A 27,442-nucleotide genomic window follows, 5' to 3' on the forward strand; every position below is an offset into this window, starting at 1 on the left:
TAGGGTGTCATGTTGGCGCAGTGGGTAGCACGATCGCCTCACAGCAAGAATGTCGCTGGTTTGAACCCAAGCAGGGTCAGTTGGTATTTCTGTGTGGAGTTTGCATGTTCTCCCCTTGTTCGCATAGGTTTCCTCCGGATGTTCAGAGGGACTCTTGAATGCAAGAGTGTATGGGTGTTTCCCAGTATTCGGTTGCGACTGGAAGAGCATCTGTTACATAAAACATATGCTGAATAAGTAGGCAGTTCATTCCGCTGTGGCAACCCCTGATTACAGTTTTTTACAATGGCTATGACACTTTTTTCAATACATTTAACAAGTTTGCTAAACTCTTAACGCAGCAACACACCTAAAACACACAATTGGCAAAACAGTTAATTTCATGCTCAAAATCACACATTATAAACTAAACCTCTAAACTACTTTTCAAAATACTATAATAAATGAACACACTACACCATGTCTAACAAAACACTGTAAACATGTATCAAAATGAAATTATTGTTCAAAACACAAACACATGTTCTCTTCCAACATAAACATTCAGTCAATCAGAACACACTGACAATAAAAACACTATCATCAGCTGACATTACAGAAACTGCATTAGTTTATGTGTCAGCTCTGCCCTTATATTTGAAGTCTCGCTACAGTTTTGTTTCGTTGGGTTTAGTAAATGCAGGCATTTTCTTTCTTTTACTGCAAAAATTCTATATAAAACGAAGAAAAAAATTGCTTTATAAAATTTACAGTTTATGTAAAAAAAAATACAGACACAGAATTGCTGCAGTAAAGACTTTTTTTGCAGAAGGACATCACTGCAAACAGAAAAAGCACCACAATTATAATAAAATAACAAAGTAATCTTCTATTCTTGCCACATGATCTCATCCACATTATACTTGATATCTTGTGTGGCCCGGCACAGTAACTGTGGCCCTATGGCCTATTATGTTTTTCCTACGGCGACATCCCCAGCCTTGTCAACATTGAAAATTTCATGTGGTACTTGATTGGCCTCCAACTTCATGACTCTCTGAAAGTAATTAGACACAGTGTATGCAAATGCTGTACTGTATATGTACTGTATGTTCTAATGAACTCCAGGTTTAAAGAGTAGTTTACTGCAAAACACACTGTGTATAGTACAGTAATGACTGTATTGCATAATCCTACATGGACGTATTGGTGACAGAGTTCTTTGATGCGCTCACTGTTCCTATCAAAAACCTCAAGAGTCCTCTATTAGAACATATGATCATATGATTGGAAAAACCAAAACAAGACATGAGTGTGCTTTCTAGATGGAAATCAGCTGTCATATGTTTATATATATATATATATATATATATATATATATATATATATATATATATATATATATATATATATATATATATATATGAGAGACTCATATTGCAGTTATATATATATATATATATATATATATATATTTTTTTTTTTTTTTCAGTTGCCAATGAGAAACAGCCTATTGCGGTTATATAAATAAATAAAGAAATATATATATATATATATATATATATACATTTATTTATTTATTTATTTATATAACCGCAATATGCTGTTTCTCATTGGCAATTGAATAAAATACAGGGAATATATTTGTGTTATAATTCACAATTAGAACAGCTGTTCACTTTGACTTTATCCTATATAAGTTCTGTTTAGAACATGGTGTTATCTGTTCTGACATACTGTGTTAAAGCATTTGTAAATTTGACTGTAAAATTAAATTGTTTTGTTCTTGGTTGTGCTTGTGTGTAAAAGAAGTTAAAGCATTTTAAATTTGTGTTAACTGGATGCATTTTGTGTCAAAACAACAAGAAATGTGTTAATTGTATAGCCCACCAAGACGGATGTTGTGCTAACTGTGTTAAGAGTATAGGAAACTTGTTAAATGTATTGATAAAAGTGTCATAGCAATTGTAAAAAACTGTAATAAAGTGACTAAGCCGAAATGAAAATGAATTAATGGCATAGTTCATCCTAAAATTTAAGATTTGTATTGTATTTTTCATCTACTCAACACAAACTTGTATTTTGGGAACCAAACAGTCCATGATCCCATTGACTTCCACAGTATTATTTCCAATACAGCAGTATAAATGTGGTGAGTAAAATAATGAGAGTGTCTGGCACCAAGGGACAGCTTGCTGGGGTCAGAGGACCTGTAGGTGAAAGCCAAGGGGCCCTTTGAAGCCCAGAATGCAAGCCCAGGGAGAGTGGCTGGCCCCTGGGGCACTATACTATAAAAATATGCAGTGTTGTTTAGAATTGCGATAACTATATTTATTGAATTATAACAATTCTCTAGAAAAAAAAAATGTAACATTTATTAGCTATTTTTTAAAAGTTTATTTATTCAATGATATTAAAATAAACAGGTACCAATATTTTTCAGATCTAATTAATTCTGATTCAGAATAAAAAACTGTCGTAGTAGAAAACTTTATTGTCCTTGACAGTAAATTTGTTTTGGGCATCACCAAGGTGCAAACATTTAGTCTTTAAAACACTATGAATGAGACAGAAACGCTGACTCTGATTTGCTGTTGTCATTTTTCTTTCCTTTTTCCCCATCATAAGTATTTATTTCCAGCTGTGGGTTCACCTTTGGGTCACTCCAGTCAATAGCAGAACTATTGGGGAGATGGGAATAAAGATGATAAGGCCCCATGCGAATGTTCAAATTTAGATAAACAACCAATTCATAAAATAAAAGCAATTTATTACACATGTCTGTGTTACGTATACAGCATATACTAGTATCATGATAATTTAGTGAAATATTGTGCAGCCGTAAAATAAAGTTGCACTTTAGGTTGAACTTTAACTTCAAGATGTTATTTTATTGATCCAATCACATGTGAACAAAGATAAATACATGCATGAATAGGGTCAGATATATTTTAAGCTTAAATACTTTTTTGTTCATTTCACATAGTTGAAAATGCAAACTTCTATTGACTCTCATGTGGTTGAACATACCACATATTCTGTTTACTGACTGAAATTTCTAATAGAAATAACTGTTTTTAAAGCAATCTAACCGGGTATCAAATTTATATACGTTTAGTTTGAGGAAGCAGAATGAACCTCCTATTACTCAAGCAAATGTTTTATGGAGTGGATGCCCTTCCAGCCGCAACCCAGCACAGGGAAACACCCATATACTCTCACATTCACAAATTCTTTCTGCTATGGTGACCTCTGATAAATCAGGAACTAAGCCAAAGGATAGTGAGTGAGTGAGTGAGTGAGTAAGTAGTTTGAGGCTAAAAATGTACTTAATTCAACTGAAACCCACGGCGAATAGCTTAGTTTTGTGACTATTAGAGCAGGAATGAAAGTTGTTGCTCTCCAAATTGTTATCCTTTGTCTCCTTATACATTCAAATAACCCTGAAAGTGTATCTGCATGTTCATTCATTCGATTGCTTTTCAGCTTAGTCTCATTTTTAATCAGGGGTCGCCACAGTGGAATGAACCGCCAACTTCTCCAGCACATGTTTTACGCAGAAAATGCCCTTCCAGGCACATTTCAACACTGGAAAACACCCACACACTCTTGCACACACCCACATACACTATGGCCAATTAAGCTTATTCCATTCACCTGTAACGCATGTCTTTTGACTTGAGGGGGAAACCGGAGCACCCGGAGGAAACCCACATGAACACAGGGAGAGCATGCAAACTCCACATAGAATAGCCAACTGACCCAGCGACCTTCTTGCAGTGAAGTGAATGTGCTACCCACTTCTCCGCCATGCTGCCTGGATCTGCATGTTCAAGTAAAATATTTTGCAAAGCAAAACAAGTGCCCAAACTAGACGAGCAGCCACTGTACTGTACTGTTTATACTGTAGCTGCTCAGAACCACAAGAGTGCTAGCTACAGAGCACGTTGGATAGTAAAAAGCAGTGCAGCAGGTGTTTTCTACATGTTTTTGGCAAGACATGTGAATGGCCCCTTAAACACCAGCCACAAATGGGAATGTCTCATTTGTCTATACGATCTGATCGACCCAAACACATCTTGATAACAGGTGTAAACCTGGCCTAAAAGTGCACTCTTTATACTATGAATAACCAAGCTTTAACCACTTGTGTGTGTTTCATAGATTAATCATTTATTTTGACGAATCCTTTTAAATGATTCAGGCAAACTGTTCCAAAAAAGTATTAATCATTCAACTTTTGGGAGAAGTGAAAAAGTGAAGTAGGTTTGGTGGACTAAAAATGTTGGACTAATCAAGGAAAATCACACTACAACACTCAAATTTACACATACAACAAACAAATTGTGTGTGTGTACACAGGGATATTTAGATTGTTCATTTTAAATTACAACAAAACGTGAATTTTGCTACGAAAGAAACCTTAATTGAGATATATAGCAAGCGACTTCTGGCTCAAATTGATCATTTTCAGACATGATATTCGAAACAATGTGTCTGAAATTTGAAACGAATGTCTACAAATTCTGAAACAAGGCAAAAAAGTGGAAAAAACAGCAGAGAACACATGGTGTCAAGAACAACTGTGAAATCTACTGTAAAATAAACAAAAAAACACACATTCTGAAGACATGAACATGAAACATGACTATAATGTAAATGAGTGTGTGTTTTCCATGCATGGGTGGGTGAAAATGTGTCATATTTCTGAGATACACACACACACACACACACACACACACACTGGAGGACAGCAGCATCTGGAGGCTGAGGAAGCATCACAGCACACAGGCTGCCCGCTTGCCATGCTCAGAGAGTGGGGAAAAAAGCGGGAGGAAATCTGTTTCCTGTCATCCCCCATCTTGTCAGTCTTGGTACAGACATCTTGCATCCCCTCCACCAGCTGTTTGCTGCTCACTCACACAGATGGCTGCTTCTCTTTGATACAAACTCTCTCTCTCTCTCTGTTCAACTCTCCCTTCATCTCTTCATCTGACACCAACTTTCCTAGAGTTAGAGAATGCAATCTTCAACGTAAACACATTACTGATAGAACAAAAAGAGCTCAAAAATAAAGATAGCCAGGGGCCAGCGGGTGCCAGATAAAGATTATGTTTTGTCAGCTGCAGGAAGGATTTCTGAAAAATATGTATTTTCTTCTCCAAAAAAGTGTGCATAGTATTACATTATATTGTAGAAAAGTGCTATAAGGCACTGTAAACTAAAACAAACACTATTAGTACATGACACATAAATAGAAAGTTTCTCGCTCTGCTACTTTTCCATGGTGGTGAAATACAGCAACTAAATTTGACATGTATAATACGCTTGACACTGAGTACGCTTACGTGGACACAAATAATCAGATTTTATCAGATTCTGTATGTGTTCATATATCTTGCATTTATTTATGTATTTATTTAATATAATTACAGGTGTTACAGTAGTATTTCACACTGTCATTGATCTGCAGTTAGAATCAAATCCTGTTCATAGAAAAGTTAGTAAACATTTATACAGAAGTATTTATGTGTATAAAGCATCTGTTTTGTGAGAAGTGCTTCTCATATGATATGTAAGTGACCCATACAGCTTTACTGTAGACATTTTCTCAAGCAAAAACGACGTTGACTGAAACTTTCTGTCATACACCACACCCACTAAAAGGGTACCCTTGGTAGAGGAAACGCAAGCCGTACCGTACGGTACCAGTCAGTGGAAACGAGCCAAAACATACTCTCTTTCCTAAAAAAGATTCCTAAAAAGATTCCTAAAAATTTACCAGCAACTATTATAAACTTAATAAAGGGAAAACTTCTATGGATGGTCAACCAATAGATGAAATTATTATTAAATGTGATGTTGGATCACAAAAATACATTGTAATTGCATTAAATGTGTCAAAATGATAGATTTTTCTTTTATGCTAAATATTAAAATTTAAATATTAATTCAATATATTAAGAAAATAATAATTAGTTCCATGAATGCACTTTGTAAATTTTCTACTGTAAATAGAGTTAGAGATTATACTGTATTTTTGCAGTAACTTACCGTTGTTACCAGCAAGTTAGCGCAACTGCCTCTTTACAGTAACTTATCTGTAACTGTGTTTTACAATAGAATGGTCCTACCGCAATTTATTTTTACAGTAAAATAAGCACACCGCAACTTTGTATGGTAAAATGTCCTTTAACACATTTAAAATTTATAGTATGACAATTTTACAGCACTTTTATTGCAATGTATTTACATTTTACAATAGCAGTACAAACCCTTAATATATTTTTAGTTTTTACTATTGGATTGAATAAATTCTAAGCAAGTGCAGAGATGATGTACAACAGTATTTTTATGGTTTACAAAAATAATTTAATTCATCAATCTATTTTAAATACATTATGTGATACAAGATGTTAACTAATCATTTTTGTCTTCAGCTACAGTAGCAGTTCTTGATTACGTTAATTACAGTAGAATACCGCAAATTCCTAGGTAACACTTTATTTTGATAGTTCATTAGAGTATTAGTAGGCTGTCTGCTTAATATCTGTTGATACTGCACCTTCAACAGACATTTACTGAATATAAGAAACTTGCAAGTACATGTCAGCTTACACAAACCTTAACCCCAACCTAACAGTCTACTTATAATCTGATGAGAATTAGTTGGCATGCAGAGGCAATGTAACTTAAGTTTAACAAACCAACCATCAAAATAAAGTGTGACCAATTCCTAAAATGCAGAAAGTTACTGTACATTATTTTAAATGATCCACAATGTAGTGCATTTCACAGTAATGAACTGTAAACAATGTATATGGTATTTTACTGGGCGTTTTTGCAGTAAATAACTGTAAAACTGTGACAAAGCCTAACAGTTTATATCAAAAATAAATGCTTAATTAGTAATATGCATTGCTAAAAGCTTCATTTGGACAACTTCAAGGTAATTAAACCCTCTGATTCTATATTTTCAAATTGCTGTATTCCCGCCAAATCCAATTATACATTATGACACTTGTGATTGGTTTTGTGGTTCAATCAATGTCATAAATCCGAAGCAAACTCAATTAATCTGTATTGTTATTATCACTCTAAACTGATACATTACAAAGAGCAAATAAAACCAAAAATCTATTTAATGTATTCATTTTTACCACTTAAATCAAATAACATTTTCAGAAGCACAGGGTGTGGCCTATAAGCAAGCCACCACCCGGACAGAAAGCATAACCATTAGAAGCAGACCACCCATCTGGATTAAACCAGCCAAACACGGCTTCCATCAACAGCAGAGCAATGAACTGTTCGCAGAGCTGGGCTAGAATAAAAGCAGCCCATAATCACTAAAATTATCTCTGCATGCTTCTCCGTGAGAGCCGTTTACAATTCTCCATTTTCCAGTCCGCAACTAAAACAACAAAAGCATTCTGATGCAATTAAAGCAAAACACACCGCTGTGCACAGCCCATGAGAAATTCACAATATCTTATTTTCCCTGTTTGTTTTTATACTTGTTTAAAAAGAAGGCGGATTGTTCCAGTCCTCTCTTTGACATTCTCTATAGCCCACACATGTCAGAAGGGGGTAAATCAGTGGCCTTCTGGTCAACAGGGCTGAACTGCGGCTCTAGAGTTACTCTGCTTTTAGAACAACGCTTGGATGCTTTCCATTATTCAAACGTCTTTGATCTCGACAGCGGTGAAAGAGCCAAGCAGAGCTGCTATATATTTGCAGGAGATGAGGTGCAATCCTGCTGTGGGAAGGACCACTTTCAGGTAGATTAACTCTAAGATAATTAAGATCTTCAGGGTTGCTGGAAACTTTTAGGCCTCTGCGTTGGAGCAGGATGGTGCCAACTGTGTAATTTCTGTGAGCAGGATTGAATTCGCATTGTTATTAATAGTCATGCAATGAAGATCTTTCATTTAAATGTAACTTGATATATGGATGTTTCGATGTATTTATTGGAAAACAAACTTTAGAAAGGAAGACATTTTTTTTTTCTTTTTGCAGTGCATGCAACATTTACTACTGTGTGACACAGGTGACACACTTTCTCCTCTTTATATGCACCAAATACCTTCTTATAAGCACCCTTTATTCTTGGATCATATTAAGGCAATTCTGAGTGTGCAATTCTGATTTTTATAGCAAACCTACATTGCAGTAGAATTGGAGATGTAAGGCTCTTTTATGGTTTTGATATTGAATGGAAAACAAACAATCCCATACACCATCAATACTTACTCAAAAATTGATTGGATGTAATTTTTTTCCCATGCACCTATTGTTTCTTTAGGTGTGCTGAGTTTTAACAGACTGACAGTTTTGAATGTCACCATCAGTTTTTCATTCATTCATTTTCTTGTCGGCTTAGTCCCTTTATTAATCCGGAGTCGCCAGAGCGGAATGAACCTACAACTTATCCAGCATATGTTTTACGCAGCAGATGCCTTTCCAGCTGCAACCCATCTCTGGGGAACATCCATACACACTCATTCACACACATACACTAGGTAAAATTTTAGCCTACCCAATTCACCTGTACTGCATGTCTTTGGACAGTGGGGGAAACCAGAGCACCCGGAGAAAACCCACGCGAACGCTGGAAGAACATGCAAACTCCACACAAAAAAGCCAACTGACCCAGCCGAGGCTTGAACCAGTGACCTTCTTGCTGTGAGGCAACAGCACTAACTACTGTGCCACCGGATTGCACATCATCAGTTTTTATTTCAGTTTTAAAATTAGTAAATAAAAAATCCATGATTTTATTTAATTTTATTTTTTTCGATAAGTGAATACAAATACAAATTGGACTAAACAGAAAGGACAAATTGAATAATACTTCCTTGACTAAATTACAAAATAAATAATTTATATTATTAGAACTGAACAGTGCATGAATGTTTACTGTTTAATCTGAAAGAAAGAGAATTTCATCCTGAAATGACAGTTCAATATGAGCTCCCTCTAACACTCTGAACCCTCACATCTCTGCTCAATTAGTAGTTGAGCGCTCTGCTAGCCACATTTCTCAGTTCATCTCTCTCAGTCCTCATGCACTGCTCTGTTAATCAGGTGTGAAGTGAATATTTTTACTCCTCACCCTGGCGCTCGTTTCATGGCCTGAATCAAAAGCGTTCTCTCAATCTCTACTTTCACACACCAGGGAGCAGCGCAGTCAGACTGTCATCTGCTCTCCTGTCCAGAGTCTGAACCTCATTTCTGCCTGTCTGTCTAGCACTCGCACACACACTGAGTTATGAGTACTGGTAGGTGCCGTGTTAAATTATAGCAGTTCACATGTCACAGGAGGACACTTGGGCATTAGAATGAGAGGAGAAGAGAAAAGACAAGAACTGCTGAAGCCTGGGTGAATGACAGGGTCTTGAACAGAGCAATATGGGAATGACACTATCAGATAAAATGGACAGCACATTTACAGTATTTCCCTCTGACAGACAAGAATTACTTACTATAGATTTAGTATTTACAGGCTTGAGTCATATTTTTTATTCATTGTCTAATTGTAGCTAAGTGGAATTAATTCAGATCACCGTGTTTAGATCACGTTGTCAATCAAATAAGAGAACATTTATGTAAATAGCAGAATTAAAGAAATAAATTTGAACAAATGTTGAACAAAATGATAAATAAAATACTTAAATATATTTTTTATCCTTTAAGTCAAATTGTAGTAAATAGCAGAACAGAAGAACAAAATTATATTTATAATTCTAAAATAAAATAAAAAAACTCTTTTACAGTGTTATAACAACAACAACAAAAACATATTATTCACATCAATATGAAAAAGTTCATATCATTCCAACGTATGGATTAACAGAAACATTTTGGAATTTGGGATGCACTGAGACTCAAATTCTATCTCAACTTAAAAATTCTGGATGCTTTTGGCTGAAAACCGAAACCAGATATGCTTTGTAATAATTTTGTGTTATTTTATTGAATAGTATGAAGTAATTTTGTAAGACTTTTAAAAACTGAATTTAATTACATAAATTATACTGATGTGTTAAAAAAAAACATAAGCCAATAAATAACCACATTTTATTGATGAGTTGAGAGGCGTAATTTTACCAGCATTGCAATGACAGCAAAGTAGTGGTATTGCAAGCTGCAGAAACAAATTTACTTAATAGATATGTGCTGTCTTTTCTGGGGAGCATTTGTTACTCATGGGTACATTATCAAAATATCCACAAATTAGAATATTAAGTTATGTTGAACTTTGATTGTTGCACATGCAAGCTACTTGATGGTGTGCTCCGCTACTCTTGCAATTTGGTCAAGACAGCAACAAACCTTCCCTAACACAGCACAAGCCATTCAAAAGAGTAGGTTTCATATTGCAGTGCTTTCTGTGTCTGGTGTGAAAGCTGCTTCACATCAAACAATGACTATTGCGAGTGAGAGTGAAACCAGCAAACTCTTCTGGTCATTTATGTCACCCATCGGGGTTCTACTGCACCCAACCTGGTCTGAGCTGAATTTGATTCTTTGGATGTAAATCAGTTGCTCTAACAAGGAGGCTACCGACCATGGTCTCTAGCATCTGTCGCTAGAGCACCTTTTGAGGTCAGAGGAGTGATGTTTACCTGCATAGCACATCACTAGTTGGCCTCCATTACACTCACCCCCCTAAACCTCACTCCCATCCCGGACGAGCCCTCAAGTGTTATCCACCGTTTCTACTGCACCCAACCTGGTCTGAGCTGGGATTGAACCAGTGATTCTTTGCATGTGAGCCAGTTGCTCTGACAAGGTGGCTAAAGATGGCCTCTAGAGTGCTATTGTAAAGCACCTTTTGAGGTCAGAGGAGTGAGGTTTATCTTCATAGCCTTTCGCTAGCTAGCCTCTGTTACACTCTATCCCCTAAACCTTACTCCCATCCCGGACGACCCCCCAATTGTTACCCACTGGACCAACTGCAACCAACCTGGTCGGAGCTGGGATTGAACTGGTGGTTCTTTGCATAGGAGAAGTTGGTTGCTTTAACAAGAAGGCTAAAGACCATGGCCTCTAGCGTCTGCCGTTACATTTATATTTTTGGTCAATGTTCTCTTTTTGGCCAAAAACTAAAAGTACAATTCTTATACAATAATTATCAGTGGCAGAAAATACAGCTCATCCCAAGTACAGATCATTACTTTCTCACTCATTAACATACTCGCAAATAAACAAAAAATTACTAAATTAAATTCCTTTCCTATTTACAGGAAATAAAGAGCAGAAATATACCTCCCAGAACAATCAGAAAGAGGAGTGACTTCCTGTCCTAGTTCTTCATCTTCTGGGTTGCCCCCAAAGGAATTGAAGCAGCAAGCGTTTGTGTAACATCTGAGCTCTTTAACCACTAGCCGTCATCCCCTGTCTGCCCTTCTGCACAGTGTAATGCATCAGGTCTGTGGCTAACAGGATGGAGTTCATATTTCACAGTGGACATGTGACCTATGATAAGGTTTTGCAATCTCGCAATTGTACGACCTTATGGTACAACCCCACAACAAAACTGACCGATAGATGGATGTCTTTCACACCAACCATTTGGATATCTGACAAGACACCCAAACAACACGTCTTATTATTCACATCTCTCCCTTTCTATCTCCCTCTCTAAAGAATAGAATATCACTCTGCATTAAAATTTAACGTCGCTGACAGGACAAGACGGGGCCATGACCTCATTCAGACACACATGTATACATACACATCACCGTGACTGCCACAATTTGTCAGTTTTCTATCACATAACACAAATATTAATAATGTCAAACCAGCTTGTTCATGTATTCCCAACACTGGGCACATGGAATTCACAACATCCGCTCTAAAGAAACCGTGAAATGTCTTCGAATGAAAATTTAAACCGTGGCCCTCGATGGCAAAGTCAAGCTTGATTAAATATGCAATGCTTCAAAATGCCGGCATGACTATTTCAAAATGCATGAGAAGGATTTCAGACCACCACGCACACATATATAGCTATCCATATCCCACCATCAGGTTATCAACTGATCAATGGCAGGTTTAAGATTACCGACAGAACCGGATTCAACACCAAACCGAAGACCGAAGTTCAAGAGGAAAAGACACACTATAGTGACTCACCTTCTCGTTATATTTGAACTTGACATAGAACCAGCTGGACTTAATCATGGTGTCGTCTATCGGCCCGGAGCGTGTAGTGCGCCTGCGGGTAGCGGGACAGGTTAGGACAGGTCAGACAGGGTGAGAGGTCCGGTGTCAGTGCACAACGCCAGAAGATGGAGATCTGAATGCAGACGGTCTTCTCCAGCAGAGCTCAATCCCTCTGTCTGCTTATGCGTCTTTCAGTCTCGTTCTCTACCTCACTCTCCCTCCCTCTCGCTTTGCATTCTCTCTCTCTTTCTCTCTCTTTCTGGTTCTCTTGGCAGAAAGTCAGCCCAGCTCTTCAAATAAGCTTCAGCTTGTGTTCATCGGCGATGGCACATGCCAGAGAGCCAGAGGATATCCAGCTTCTTTCACTGCCTCTCTCTCTTTCTCTCTCTATGCGTCCCACAATCTGTTTTCTGTCCTTTACGACTTTATGACAGCTTGACTATCCTCGAAAAAAAAAATGTATAAGACTAAAAGTCTGGGATGATTCATTGAGTTACTTTACTGCTGTGCTTCTGTAAATCTGCTGCTGTGCTTCTTTTTCAGTCGATGTGTTTTCTTTTTCCTCTGATTCACATCACACTTTCACAATGTCTCATCTCCTATCTGACTGTCTCTCCATTTGCAGACAGTTACCACTGACGTATCGCTTTAATCATACAATATTGATGGAAATAAAGATCTGGATGAAAATCTGTAATTCAAAATCTAATTTGGATACATAGACATGTAAATGTCAAATGAATGTCATTTCCACATGAGTTTTCCCAGCTTTCGTTTTTAAAATCTCTGTCTACTTGAAAACACTAAAACACACTGTGATGCATGTTAAGGGCACGCCAAACCAACAGGCGCTGATAATGACACTTTTATGCTCATTTCAGACCAAATGGAGAAAATAAGTATTTTCACGAGTAGGTTGGATGCAAGTCAATGCAAACATGAGAACAAAGGCAGATAACTGCCCCATGGTGCGAACAACGGAGAATACACAATGCTTTTGTTGTGAATGTGCAAAATTGGGGGCGGCGTTGTGGCACAGTGGGTAGTGCTGTCGCCTCACAGCAAGAAGGTCGCTGGTTTGAGCCTCGGCTGGGTCAGTTGGCATTTCTGTGTGGAGTTTGCATGTTCTTCTCATGTTCACATGGGTTTCCTCCGGGTGCTCCAGTCTCCCCCTCAGTCCAAAGACATGAGCTATGGGTGAATTGGGTAAGCTCAATTGTCCGCAGTGTATGTGTGTGAATAAGAGTGTATGGGTGTTTCCCAGTGATGGGATGCAACTGGAAGGGCATTCTCTGTCTAAAACATGTGCTGGATAAGTTGGTGGTTCATTCCACTGTGGCGACCCCAGATTAATTAAGAGACTAAGCCAAAAAGATAATGTATAAATGAATGTGCGGAATTGGTCACCCAGCCACGTTGGCCAATCAGAAAGGAGAAAATGCTGCGCACGCTGACATCATGAGGCGAAAGTATAGGTTGTAGTGTCCATGCAATCACACTATACAGTACTAGGAGTTTCAGAATATTTTCAACCTGACCTTCTTGAGTTTTCAGAAAGTTTTGATTTCAGCGACTGATATTCTACTTTCTCATGGATAAACAGTGAAACCGTGTAAAATAAAGCCTGGTTTTGAAAATACCCCTCTTCTGTAGACAGGGCCTAAGAAATTGTCTAGGGCACTAATCAAGTGTGTTAATACATATCCACATTTTTAGTGATGTAATCAAAAATTGAGGTTTTTCCCTTGCATTTTAAAAAACATTTTCAAAAAGATCTGCATGTACACCTCCACCAAAAAAATTATGAAAAACACTGTATTACATATGGTACTGTAGATCTGTATTTGATGCTGTCATGTTGTGAGTCATTAGTACCTCTAAGGAAGTGACAATGGCTCAGCATTGGTGTGTATGTTTTATTTGCTGTGTGTGTATGATGCATCTTTGCTGTTTGTTGTAATTTGAAGTAAATCCTCTATTTGTTGATGAAACATTAGCAAACACTTGAGCAATAACTTAATGACTCAAAGGGGTGTTTACACGGAAACAACAGCAGCAGGGGTTTTAATATTGTTATAATGCATTTTATTAGATTCATGAACTTTTAGTCACAAAAATGCTGTTTTACATTTTTGACTGAAAAGACTTTCTCACTTTCCTTCTGTCTGTTCCCTACTTTATCTAGACAGACACCGAATGGTTCTGCTGATGTGCCCATTGAATAAATTCTCCATGAGCAATCATACTGGTGTGGATATACAGTATCTGCACCAGCTTTGCTACTTGGTAATCAACAGTGTTCATGTTGGTAATGTGAACAATATAGGATACAAATCAATAGCACATCAAGGCAGAGTTCCAGAACACTCTCACTGACTGGGTAATAGCCACAGACCAATAGTGGCTCATAGTACCATTAAGAGTTTATGAGCCCAAACAAACTCCCAAAAAGTTTGCCTTGGTAAGTTGTTTCAAACCGATTTTCAAACTCAAAATGAACTTCATTTGGCTTGGTTTTGTTTAAAATGACTTCATTTCAGTTTGTTTTTAGATTCTGTTTGAAGTGTACTGGGGCCTGTCATTTATCTCTGTGGAGAAATTTCCTTTCTTTTTCCCCAAATGTCAAATTACCTCCTAAAAAATTACAAGATTCTTTTTCAAACACTTTCAAATCACACTGGAAAAAATGATCATCAGACTTGCACATATATTAAAATGAGGTCATTTGCTAAATAAATGTGTATGATGTAATGTAACCAGCAAAAAGCACAATGGCTAGATCACTGTATCTGTGTGTTGTTCTGTTTTGTTACCATTTTTTATCTAATTTGAACTAGAGTTTGTCAAGGGATCAGCTGTGCAGTTTAGATGGATTATTTTTAAGCAGGATAAACAAATAACAATATAATTACAAAAGTATTTACTAGGGTTTTTAGATTTTTGAATCTCACTGTAAACCGTAATTGTACTTTTGCTTAAATGTAACATAATATATTCATTAATACAAAAAACAATAATATATCTTTGACCTGTGATGCTTGTTAAATTATACCACAACCAAATTGTTGAATACTACGATATGTCATAATCAGTTAATAATCAGTGTTATAATATATATTTTATAGTTAAAATTTAAGTCAGAATTATTAGTTCCATGTTATTTTTTCCAATTTATTTTTAACGGAGAGATTTTTTCAACACATTTCTAAACATAATAGTTTTAATGACTCATTTCTAATAACTGATTTATTTTATCTTTGCCATGATGACGGTAAACAATTTTCACAATCACCAGCGATCACTACTCCATAGATCGCTGGATCTCTCTCACAATAACTCATGGACTACAATTCCGCCATTTCTGGACTACATATTCATACATGCATTTCGCCCAGACACACATGCTTCCTTATCTAAACTGATTACATTCACACCACCTGAGGATTGTCAGAGACTGATTGCACACACTATTTAAGCCACACACTCACCCATTCAGTTTGCCGAGTCTTGTTTACTGTAAGTAGCACTACAACGTGTTTCCTAGTCTTGTTATCCTGTGTACCAATCTTAGTCTTGTTAACCTCCCTGTCTTAGGCCCCGTTTACACCAATGCGTTTTAGTTTGAAAACGCATAAGTTTTGCTACGGTTACGCCATCCGCCCACACTACGCCGGAGTTCTCGAGCGCCGAAAACGGAGCGTTTCGAAAACGCTGGAGAGGCCGTTTTCATTCTAAAACGCTGCAGCTCCGTCTCAGTGTGGATGGGGAAAGACGGAGACATCTAAAAACGGAGGCGGGGCTGCAGACATTCGCCTCTCTGATTGGGGCTTTTCCTCAATATTAAGTAGCCTAACACACAGTTCAGTCCTGAATCTTCTCCGTGTAAGTTCAGACTTCGCAAGTTTGATCAAGGCTGCATCTCTTCTTCTCAGTTTGATATGGAAAACATACCGAGGACACGCGTCAATCTTCACAGGGAACAGTGTACTTTATAACTTCATTCACATCACCTTGGCTACGTTGTTTCACTTTCTCAACAATAAAATGTAAACTTGATATAAGGAACTGCCTATTTTTATTTTAATATTAACAACTAAACAGACAGCAGAAATGTTGAGGCGTCGTGCTGCATGAGCGTCATCTTCACTGTGTGCATATTTATAACAAAACGGAGCCGATAACAACTGCCTCCTTTCAATTTCAGTGAAAATACGAAACACACCCTCTCTTTTGCTGAATATCAGTTTTAATAATCGATAATGGCCATTATAAAAGTATAACATACAATAAGTTTATACATTATAGGAAATAAAGGCAAGCGATCAGTCAATATACAGAATGTAGGCTACGTGCTTACATTAATCATTAACTTATCTTTGCGCTCAGCCAAAACACGTTACCTGTGAACAAGTAATAGATTCCAGTGACCAAAGTCAGGGAATATGTCGTTAGATAAAGACAACAAGATGAATGAAATATCACGTTTAATAAATATAGTGAGATTAGATCCAGCGGGAGATGCTTGATGAGAAGTCCGACTAGCAGAGCTCTCATCTGGGTAGATGGGCTCCAGCGATTGCCAAAGTGTGTGTGTGTGGTCACGTGATGTGCGTTTTCAGCGTTTTGGTGTGGACGGAGAGCAGTTCAGAAACGCTGGGTAAAACGCGAGTGTGGACGCGGATCGTTTTCATTCTAAAACGCCGTTTTAAAACTAATACGCACTAGTGTAAACGGGGCCTTAGTCTGCCGCCTGGCCTTATGACCTCTTGCATGTTACTTCAATCACGATTCTGGATTGTTCTCACACAACTGTTTGCACCCGTATTGACCATTGCTTGCCTGACTAAGAATAAACCTGCTTTGGATATAAACTCCAGATGTATGTGTCACTCCCCAACGTTACAATAATATTTGACTAGATATTTTTCAAGAAACTTCTATACAGCTTAAAGTGACATTTAAAGGCTGAACTAGGTTAATTATGTTAACTAGGCATGTTAGGGTAATTAGGCAAGTTATTGTACAATAATGGTTTGTTCTGTATACTATCAAAAATTTTGCCTAAAGGGGCAAATCATTTTGACCTTAAAATGTTTTTTTTTTAAGTAAAAACTGATTTTATTCTACCCGAAATAAAAAAAAAGACTTTCTCTAGACGAAAAAAATATTATCAAACATACTTTGAAAATGTCCTTGCTCTGTCAAACATTATTTGGGAAATAAAAAAAAACATAATAATAAATTAAAAGGGGGGCCAATAATTCTGACTTCAACTGTATATACATAAGCTTTAATAAATGCTCAGAGGGAATTGGGCAGAGAACTACATAATGCCAACATAGTAAATCAAACTTGTATTACTAAAAGATAAAAGAAAACACTGCATGACCTCTTTAAGCTCTAGAGAGCACGCCTAGCAGATAATGTCTAATCTCCTGATACAGTGAAATCCACTTCACATTAAACATAAAGATAAACAATACTAATCCAGACTGGAGGGTCACCAGCAACCAGCATTGTGATTCAGCAACTAGTTTCTCTAGAAAAAAATAACACAAAAAATGTTACATCATCACATTGACATTAACATTTACACATTAACGTACCTATTTAGCAGATGACTTCATATTATTATATATTTCGAATGCGTCTGTCCTAACATAATCAACAAATCATGATAGAAGAGGAAAAACCTGCATGACCTACAAAACAAATGATCCAATCAGTTCTGTTTAGTTCGGTTTTCGTTACTGAGAACATTCGCTGAAATATTTTATGAGCATATTGAGTTCACACATCTTTTTTAACTAAAGAAACGTTTGTGTCTTTAACACACACACACACAAGTACACACAAAGTAATAATTATGTTTTTCCAACAGCGCTAAATACATGCCAACTAGAATCAACAGAATGATTTAAAGTTGGCAGATAACCATGGCAATCTCACACAAGCTGCCAAATCTACTGCTACAGCATAAAAAAGCCAATCAAACATGACTGACATTTATTTACAACAAATTGAAGGTTACAAAAGACACACACACATATTTACTTGTACAGCTATCATTATGAGGACTTCTTTTAGACAAGACTTTTCTATAGTACAAACTGTATATCCTTCCACCCCATCCCTCCCCCAAAAACCAAACCTCACATGAAACTGCATTTATACAGTTTCAAAATACTTCATTCTCAACTGAGTTCAGACTTTTTTTATAAAGCACTTTAAAAAACACAGAAGTGTGCCAAAGTGCTATACAGAAATACAACAAAATAAGCATAATAGTATGTAAAATACATCAAATATAGGGTAAAATACTGCTACTTAAAAGGTAAATAACCAATAAATAAAATCAGCTGTCAAAGGCTAATGAATAAGATGAGTTTTAATTTATATGAAAACAAAGAAGAGTCCTGACTAACAGGCAGAGGCAAGTCATTCCAAAGTCTTGGACCTATGACAGTGAAAGCACAGTCCCCTCTTAGCTTACGCGTCATTTCTGGCACAATAAGGAGCAGCTGATCAGCTGACCTGAGAGAACGAGAGGGCTTATAGGGGTGTATCAGCTCAGAGATATAAGGTAAGGTAAGACCAATTAGGAAGTTCATTTTAAACTGTATTCTAAAATGCACTGGCAACCAATGAAGCGAAGCTATAATGTTGGTAAAGATTTCATATTTATGAGTATCAGTTAACAGGTGTGCTGCAGCATTTTGCACCATATGTAAACAGGCAACAGCTGACCCGCTACTCCCCATAGTTACAGTAATCTAACAGAGTGGTCACAAAAGCATGAATTACTGTCTCAAACTGTCTCCACAATGTGAGAAATACAAGACATCCACACACATGTTGCGTTTTTATGTTTTTTTATGTTCCCATAGACTTTACTAATAATTTTTATACTGAACAAATTGTATAATTCGTTCCCTAACCCCAACCCTACCCCTAAACCATACTCTCACAGTAAATATTCAGCATGTTTACATTTTTAACATACACGATTCTGTATGATTTATGAGATATTTACTTTGTGGAGAAAAAAAAGACCTTACAAGGTCTAAAATAACTTAAATTATTATACTATTATACAAAAACGGTGTCCTAATCAGAGCAAATCCTAAGCCAAACTGAACTGAGCTGAACGCCACAGCACAACCACAGGCCAAACTGTTGCTGCTGTTTCTTTTGTCTCATCTATTTCCAGAATGCAGAAATAAGATGTGGAAAGGTATTCTAGGGTCATCACTGCAAGATGTAATGACAAACAAGAATAAATGAACACCAGATTTAGGACACACATGAACCCTGAGGCTGTAGCTGTTGATCCATCCTATGTTGCTCATTGAGACCCATTGCCTTTGTAAATCTTTGTGACAGAGCATCTGCATGTTCACATCCCACCCACAACAACACACACGCACGCACGTCCGCACACACGCTTCACTTGACTGTGCACCCCGTGGACAAATCACAAAAAGACAGAGAAACACAGTAAATAAATAAGATTAGAGAGATATTCTGGTGCCCATTAGAAAGAGACACAGAGGCCCCTGAGACTAAAACAGTGAAATAAACACAGCGAGGACAAAATAATTATACAAGAAGTGCCTGTTGTGAACAAAGACGGTGAACGCGCTCATCATCTTGTTACCATGTTCATAATATTATAATCTTTATCCCTGTCAACAGCTGTTGTTGTCCTGTTAAACAGCTAGGAATGTATAAAATGCAAATCTGAAATCAGAGGCTGTGAGGAGCTGCAGTAAGCTTATGTCTCAAAATTGCTCAGATAACTTTATAAAGGTCATAGTATGGCATTTTCTTGGCATTATGAAACACTGCAAGCCTGCAAAAACACTCCATGCTTTGATAAGACATTGGTAAACAGAGCCTAGTTAAGCATAAAATAGGTCATTTACATAACATTAAGTGTTGATTGTTCACAAATAAATGTTAACATTGTTTTGCTGCGATTAGATCTTTACTGACAACTACTGGCGTGGATGTAGGTTGGAAAAATCGAAGGTTTTTGTTTAACAGTAATACTCTATTGCAGTATTAACTAGGAGTATCTGGATAGACATGTAATCTTAAAATAGTGAAAGCACAACAACTATTTTCAGCAGCAGTGATAACAAATGATTAAAAGTATCTCTGCAGGATCGTGTGACAATAAAGATTGGGGTCATTTCAGCAGTATTTGAATATATTTTTTTCAAAAAGTACTCAGATATACCTGATAATAATATGCGTCTTTTATGGATGATGTTAAATATAGTAGTAATCAATGTCTAAAATATTTTAAATGTGTCTACTTTGGAAAACATCTTGACGTATGGTCACAAGAGATACTTCTGAACATGTTAAAGGAATAGTTCATCCAAAACCTGTTGTACCTCATAAACCTGTTTCTGTCCTCTGTTGAACATAAAAGTAGATCGTTCAAAGAACAACGAAAACCAGTAGCTTTTGACTTCCATAGTATTTGCTTTTCCAACTTTGGAAGTCTATGGTTACAGGTTTTCAGCATTCTTCAAGACGTCTTGTTTTTTGTTCAACAGAATAAAAAAGTTCAAACAGATTTTGAGCCAGCGAAAAGTGTGTAGATTTTAAATTTTGGGTGAACTATTCCTTTAATACTGAGTGAAAACAGTAATGAATCTCAGCTGATCACAGATAATTACTAAAAACATGTTAATACCAGGTGAAAACAGGCCAGACTAATCATATTCCTTCTCTTAATGCCGAGTTCAGACTGCATGATTTTAGCTCCGTTTTTAACTCAGGTCATGGGTTATGAGATCAGGTTATGAGAAATCACAGACAAATGCCTGAAATCACAGGCAAATCGATGCTCGTGCACGTGTTGTCACACAGTATGAACTATCAAAGACGCGATCTGAGAGAATCACCGATGAGTTGTCGATGCCAGTGAGATATTTGGTGTGCTAAATATCTGGAGCTATCGGCGATTCAAATCATGCCGTGTGAAATGAGTTTTGACTGAAAATAACATTGGTGATCGCCTACAGCCAATGGGAGAGCAGCATTCACTTGTGTATGTATACCTGCTGTCCAGCGGGAGGTTGAGTGAGAAGTTAAAAGTGCTCATTTTCGATTTATTTGGACCCAAGAAATGGAAGAAAAACTAGTGGAGGTTTGACAGGAGCACGCATGTCTGTTTGACGTTTTATACAGAAAGTTTAAAAAAAAGTTGAGGAGAAATTGCTAATTCCCTTCAAACATTTTTTACTCTATTAAATGATTCTTTCTCGTTATGTAGTTAATAACAAAAGATATACTACGTGTTTTTGGCTGTGAGATTTATTTTGGACGAAGTTGTCGGGCGATTCTTCCTATTGTAAAGTAATGCAATGTGAAAGCCTCTGTCGCCGATCCATCTTCCAGTGTAAACAAAGCAGCGTCAAAACACTAGCCCAGATAGTCAGATAGATAAACATCTGTGACATGACTACTTTGAAAATCATGCAGTCTGAACTTGCATTTGGACAGCTTCATGTAGATCATGGGTGTCAAACTCAATTCCTGGAGGGCCGAAGCCCTGCACAGTTTAATTCCAACCCTGCTCCAACACACTTACTTGTAGGTTTCAAACAAGCCTGAAGAACTCAATTAGTTTGATCAGGTGTGTTTAATTAGGGTTGGACCTAAACTGTGCAGAGCTGCGGCCCTTTTGGAACTGAGTTTGACACCTGTGATGTAGAGGGAAGCACTGTTCACACTGTGGATATTGTTAAATACAGCAGTTATCGATGTTAAAAACAGTTTAAATGTGTCTACTTTCGAAAACATCTTCAATGACGTATAGTCATAAAAGATACTTCTGAACATCTTAAAGGGACAGTTTACCCAAAACTTAAAATTCTGTCTTAATTTACTCACTTTTTACTTGTTCAGATATGTTTTAAATTTATTTTTTTCTGTTAAACATAAAAGCAGATCTTTCGAAAAAACCTGTAACCATTGACTTCCATAGTATTTGCTTTCCTACTATGGAAGTCAATGGTTACAGGTTTTCGGCTTTCTTCAAAATATCTTGTTTTGTCTTTAAAAAAACTTAAGAACATCTTCAATGACGTATGGTCACAAGTGATACTTTTGAATATGTTCAGAGAATAGTACACCCAAAACTTAAAATTGTGTTGTAATTTACTCACTTTTCATATGTTCATGCTGTTTTTTTTTTGTTTTTTTTTACTTCTGCTGAACATAAAAGCGGATAGTTCAAAGAAAGCCGAAAACCGGTAATCATTGACTTCCATGGTATTTGCTTTTCCTACTATTAAAGTCAATGGTTACTGGTTTTTGGCATTCTTTAAAATATCTTGTTTTGTGTTCAACAGAATAAAGAAACAGATTCTGAACAATCAAAAAGTGAGCAGATTAAATTTTTTTGGGTGAACTATTCATTTGTATTTGAATATAATATTTTCAAGTCTCCATATACATGATAATAGGATGCGTCTTTTTTAGATGTTGTTAAAAACAGTAGTAAACAATGTCTAAAACATTTAAAATGTGTCTTTCGAAGAAAGCCAAAAACCTGTAGACATTGACTTCTGAGTATTTTTTTTTTACAATGGAAGTGAATGGTTACAGGTTTTTTTTTTGTTTGTTTTTTTCAAAATATCTTGTTTTGTGTTTAGTAGAATAAATAAACTCAATAGTGAGTCGATTTTAGCTTTTGGGTGAACTATTCCTTTAATACCATGTGGAAACAGTAATGAAACTCAGATGACCACTGATAATCACTGAAAACATGTTAATACTAGGTGAAAACAGACCATTCAGATCCTATTTCTTCTCTCTAGACAGCTTCATGTAGACTAGAGGAAAGCACTCTGTTCACTCACTCTTGCAAAAACACACACTGACACAAACGCGCAGCAATACACACATATAGCACAGAGTATGTTCTTTGCTTGAGGGTATAAGCGCCTCAGGCTCGCTGGACCAGCAGGAAACCACATCCTCGGCTCTGGGAGTCAACAGCTCCGGGTGCCCGTTTGACACCCAAGGCCCTGCCCTGGGCATGCTAACAGAACAACGGCCATCCCACCGCTGATCCCCAGGCACCCCTGAGCTACATCCCCACAGCCCCTCGTAATCTCTCAAATTAACCACTTAACCAGATGCCAAACGCTGAGAGAGAGCACCACAAACAAGGGAAAACCTCCACAAATGCTTTTAGTGCTTGATTCAGTCTTTTGAGGATAGCAGTGCTGCAAATATAAGAAAGGAAGAGAGACAAAAGGAAAAGAAAACACCATTTTGAGCATTACATTTTGGCGCAGGTCCATGCTATTATAATAATGAACTTCATTTTTCCATTAATGTGCATAGCAATAATATTTGAAATGAAATTTTAAAAATTTAAAGGAACACTCTACTTTTGGGGGAAAAAAAGACTAATTTTACTACTCCCCTAAAGTTACAGCTGAGTTAACCATTTTTTAATCAATTAAACTGATTTCTGGGTCTGTTGAGAGCACTTATAGTTTAGCTTAGCATAGATCATTAAATAGGATTAGACCATGAGCATCTCACACAAAAATTAACCAAAGAGTTTTAATAATTTTCCCATTTAAACCTAGACTATTCTGTAGTTAAATCCATGAATTACAACTTCTTGATTATTGATGTATTTGAGTAGCTTTATTCCAGTAATGTGTACTTTGAGTACTCATCGGCCACTTTATTAGGTACACCTTGCTAGTAGCCACTTTTGCCTTCAGATCTGCCTGATCGTCTTGACCATGTCTACATGCCTAAATGCATGGAGTTGGTGCCATGTAGTTGGCTGATTAGAAATTTGCTTTAACGAGCAGTTGGGCAGGTGTACCTAATAAAGTGGCCAGTAAGTGTACTTTCACTTTCTCTTACTTGCACTAAAGTACAAGTTAATGTAAGTAGTCTTCTCTGCTACTTTTAAATGAAAATTTGTTGCCACAGTTTGATTTGATTGCATTTAATATGCATTTAACCTGCGTTTCAGTAGTAAATAAAGATATACGAGTGTAAACAGACCAATACAAGCCCAGCACAATAGTAAAACAAAACCAAATTTTACACATAACTATTTTCTTATTTGAATATTGATTAATAAAGAAAATGAATGAAATGACTTATACGCTGCTTTCAAAATGTACAAAGATGTACAAAAAATATATAGATACAGTGACAGAAAGAACAGGCAATTTATCTTAGTCATTTAAACAAGGCCATGAAGCACGAAAGCACAAGTCATTTTTCACCACATTTTTACCCACCAAAAATAGACTACAGTTGACATGCAGGGAACAACAAGGACTATACTTTCTTTCCTTACACCTTTATTCCTGTTCTTGTCAAACTAAATTTAGCATCAACTATGACTGCAAACTATATGGGAAAAAAAAAGTTGCTTTGGGAGACCCTGTCCCAGCATCCTTAGGGATAGATTAAGCGCAGCTTTTAAAGAGGTTAGGCAAACGTTTGTCATCAGTTATCAGACGTTGGAAATGCAGAACAGGTTTAATGCGGTGTGGGCTTTATGAACAGTGACAGGTCTGCGTGTGGAGCTCATTTCTGCTCTCCAGGCAAGCAGGAGACTTGGATGGAGATAAGACCGCCCTGGAGAGACCGAGATGAGGGAACAATTCCACCATCCAATGACTTTCAGACACAGGGGCCACTGCCAAAGCCTCTCCACAGATTGCGCTCTTCATTTGTCCTAACACAAAACGGGGCTGCGCGGCCCAGGCTTCGCACGCACACCTCCCGCCCGCTGCAGCAGCCCAGCTGGAGCGTCTTTAGTGATCAGATGAAAGAGAGGAAAGGGAGATAAACGAGTGTAATTGCTGGCAGATGACGAGAACAACAATGGAGAAGAGTGTAAAGTGATGCGGGCCTGAACCAGAAGTATAAGACAGTCTCAAATGCTACACACACAAACTAACTTACAGTGAAGTTTAATGAAAAGTTGATTTTGTTGTTGTTTATTTGCTATATGCTAATGTTTGTTTGTGGGATAAAGAGATCAGATGGAGAATTCTGCGTTGTGTTCTTTCCATATGGATTACTAAACCAGAGCACATTTTTTTCAAAAAAAAAAAGTGCACATTCATTCATTCATTCATTCAGTCATTCAATCATTTGTTCATTTATTCATTCATTAATTTTCCTTTGCCTTAGTCCCTTCATTAATCAGGGGTCGCCACAGCGGAATGAACTTTTCCAGCATATGTTTTACACAGCAGATGCCCTTCCAGCTACAACCCAGTACTGAGAAGCAACTATACACTCTTATTCACGAACATACAATATGGCCAATTTAGTTAATTCAATTCACCTATACTGCATGTATTTGGACTGTGGGGGAACCCTGAGCACCCGGAGGAAATACAGGCAGAACATGCAAACTCCACACAGAAATGTCAAATGGCCCAGTTGGGACACGAACCAGCTACCTTCATGCTGTCAGGTGACAACGCTAACCACTGAGCCACCATGTCGTCTAAAAGGGTACATTTCAGGCTTTTTTGCAGGTATGCTTTTCATGGAAAGTATTCACAGAAATTCGCAGAGTTTTCTCCTGAAGCATTTGCCACAGATAAGGAAATGTGCTCCCAGTCTATTTTTCTAATCTAACAAAGAAATACTGTTTTGTTGTAGTTAGGAACATAGACAAAAAATAGACCCTTTACATTTTTCAAAACTACTTTTCTAAAAATTTATTAAAATGCGTATACCCCTTTGGTGACTCCATGGGGTTAAATAATTTAAGCTTTAATGTGACCCAGAACACAAAACATTCTTACAGTATATTGCATGGGTATTTTTATTGTTTATTTATTTTTTGGCAGTACAGGTCAATATTTTTATAATTAGATTTTCTTTTATGCCAAAAATTTAAATATAAAGTATAAGATAATGTTTTATAAAGATATTACGTACATTTTCTACTGTACATATATCAAAATTTTATTTTAAATTAGTAATGTGCATTAATAAGTACTTCATTTGGACAAATGTAAAGTGAATTCCTTAATATTTAAATATTGTTTGAACCCTGAGGTTCCAGAAATTTTTAAATAGTTGTTTCTTGGCCAAAAATTGTGCAATAATAACAAACCATACATCAAAAGACAGCATATTTATTCAGTTTCGGGTGATTTCAATACCTCAAATTCAAATAAAAATATACATTCATTACACTTCAAGGTTTACCATAGTTTGGAAAAGTCAAAGTTTTAAAACCTCTAGAATTTTCTGTTATACCTTTCCCATGATATATCTACAGATTTGTGTGTGTGTGTGTGTGTGTTTTTTTTTTTGTTTTTTTTTTTATTGGGACTATTTTATTTAGTTTTTTAGAGCAACCGTATTTCCAGCAGAAAAGGACCCTCCACATCAAAAGCTACTTTTCTAAAAATATTTTCAAAGTTTCTTCAAATTAAATATATATATATATATATATATATATATATATATATATATATATATATATATTTTTTTTTTTTTTTTTTTTTTTTTTTTTTTTTTAACCCAGACATCTAAAAGGAACATATTTTAGAGCAGTGATCAAAATATCATAATACCGTGATAGCATAACAGTAGCAAAACGCATTAGTGTAAATGGGGCCTTAATGTACTTTATCTTACTTACATGTAAAGTATTCATTGTGCAGAGTGTCTGTCAAATTGCATGTCAATGAAACCCAAAGACTATCATAATAACCTGAGAGTGTGAAAAGAGCCAGAGGGCAAAGAAAACTCCAGTCAACTTTGTCCAAAACCACACAGCTCTTACAGCGCATCGACCCGGGCCACAATTCTGGCCTGCCCGCATATTATGGGATTTGGTTGCCAGGGCTGAGCACAAAGTAATACGTCTGCTGTCCAAAACTAGCTGAGGGGAGAAAAAGGGACTTACTGTGCAGAGCGGGCCAAACCTAAGACAACATTTATAGATTCTGCAGAAAGGCGCTGCAACAGGAAGAGCTCCATTTGAACAATTACATTAAAGTTGAACATACTGTATATAAGCAACAATTGTACACTGTACTTGTTTGACTTGTTTGTTTTGAATTCAAAATTTGAAAAAAAAAAATTAAATAGGTATAGTTTTCTCCAAAATATTTTCTATTTACTATCTAATACTATAATATATTATTATTGTAATATGTTTACATTACTAAGAAAAAACTTTTGTATAAAACTTTTTATTACAGAATGATAAACTACATGCAAAACGTTGGATATTTGTGAGTTTTTGATGATTAAA

The 27,442-nt window shown here is 36.6% G+C and overlaps 1 protein-coding gene across 31 annotated transcripts in view; it reads right to left on the minus strand.

Annotated features, from left to right (window-relative positions):
- The window catches only part of auts2a (activator of transcription and developmental regulator AUTS2 a), a 761,138-nt gene that overhangs the window by 371,288 nt on the left and 362,408 nt on the right, over nt 1-27,442 (minus strand). For 3 of the 31 annotated variants that reach the window (XM_073914879.1, XM_073914877.1, XM_073914878.1), the window contains exon 1: nt 12,121-12,402. The exons of 23 other annotated variants lie outside the window; for them this stretch is intronic. In XM_073914879.1, the coding sequence (XP_073770980.1) occupies nt 12,121-12,168 (48 nt within the window). In that variant the 5' untranslated portion in view covers nt 12,169-12,402. Of the gene's footprint in view, nt 1-12,120; nt 12,529-27,442 lie in introns of those variants that run through there. 5 more of the 31 variants (XM_073914883.1, XM_073914881.1, XM_073914876.1 and 2 more) reach the window with 4 other exon arrangements.

The sequence above is a fragment of the Danio rerio genome, chromosome 10 (assembly GCF_049306965.1).
Source record: "Danio rerio strain Tuebingen ecotype United States chromosome 10, GRCz12tu, whole genome shotgun sequence".
In the NCBI taxonomy this organism is placed as follows: Eukaryota; Metazoa; Chordata; class Actinopteri; order Cypriniformes; family Danionidae; genus Danio; species Danio rerio.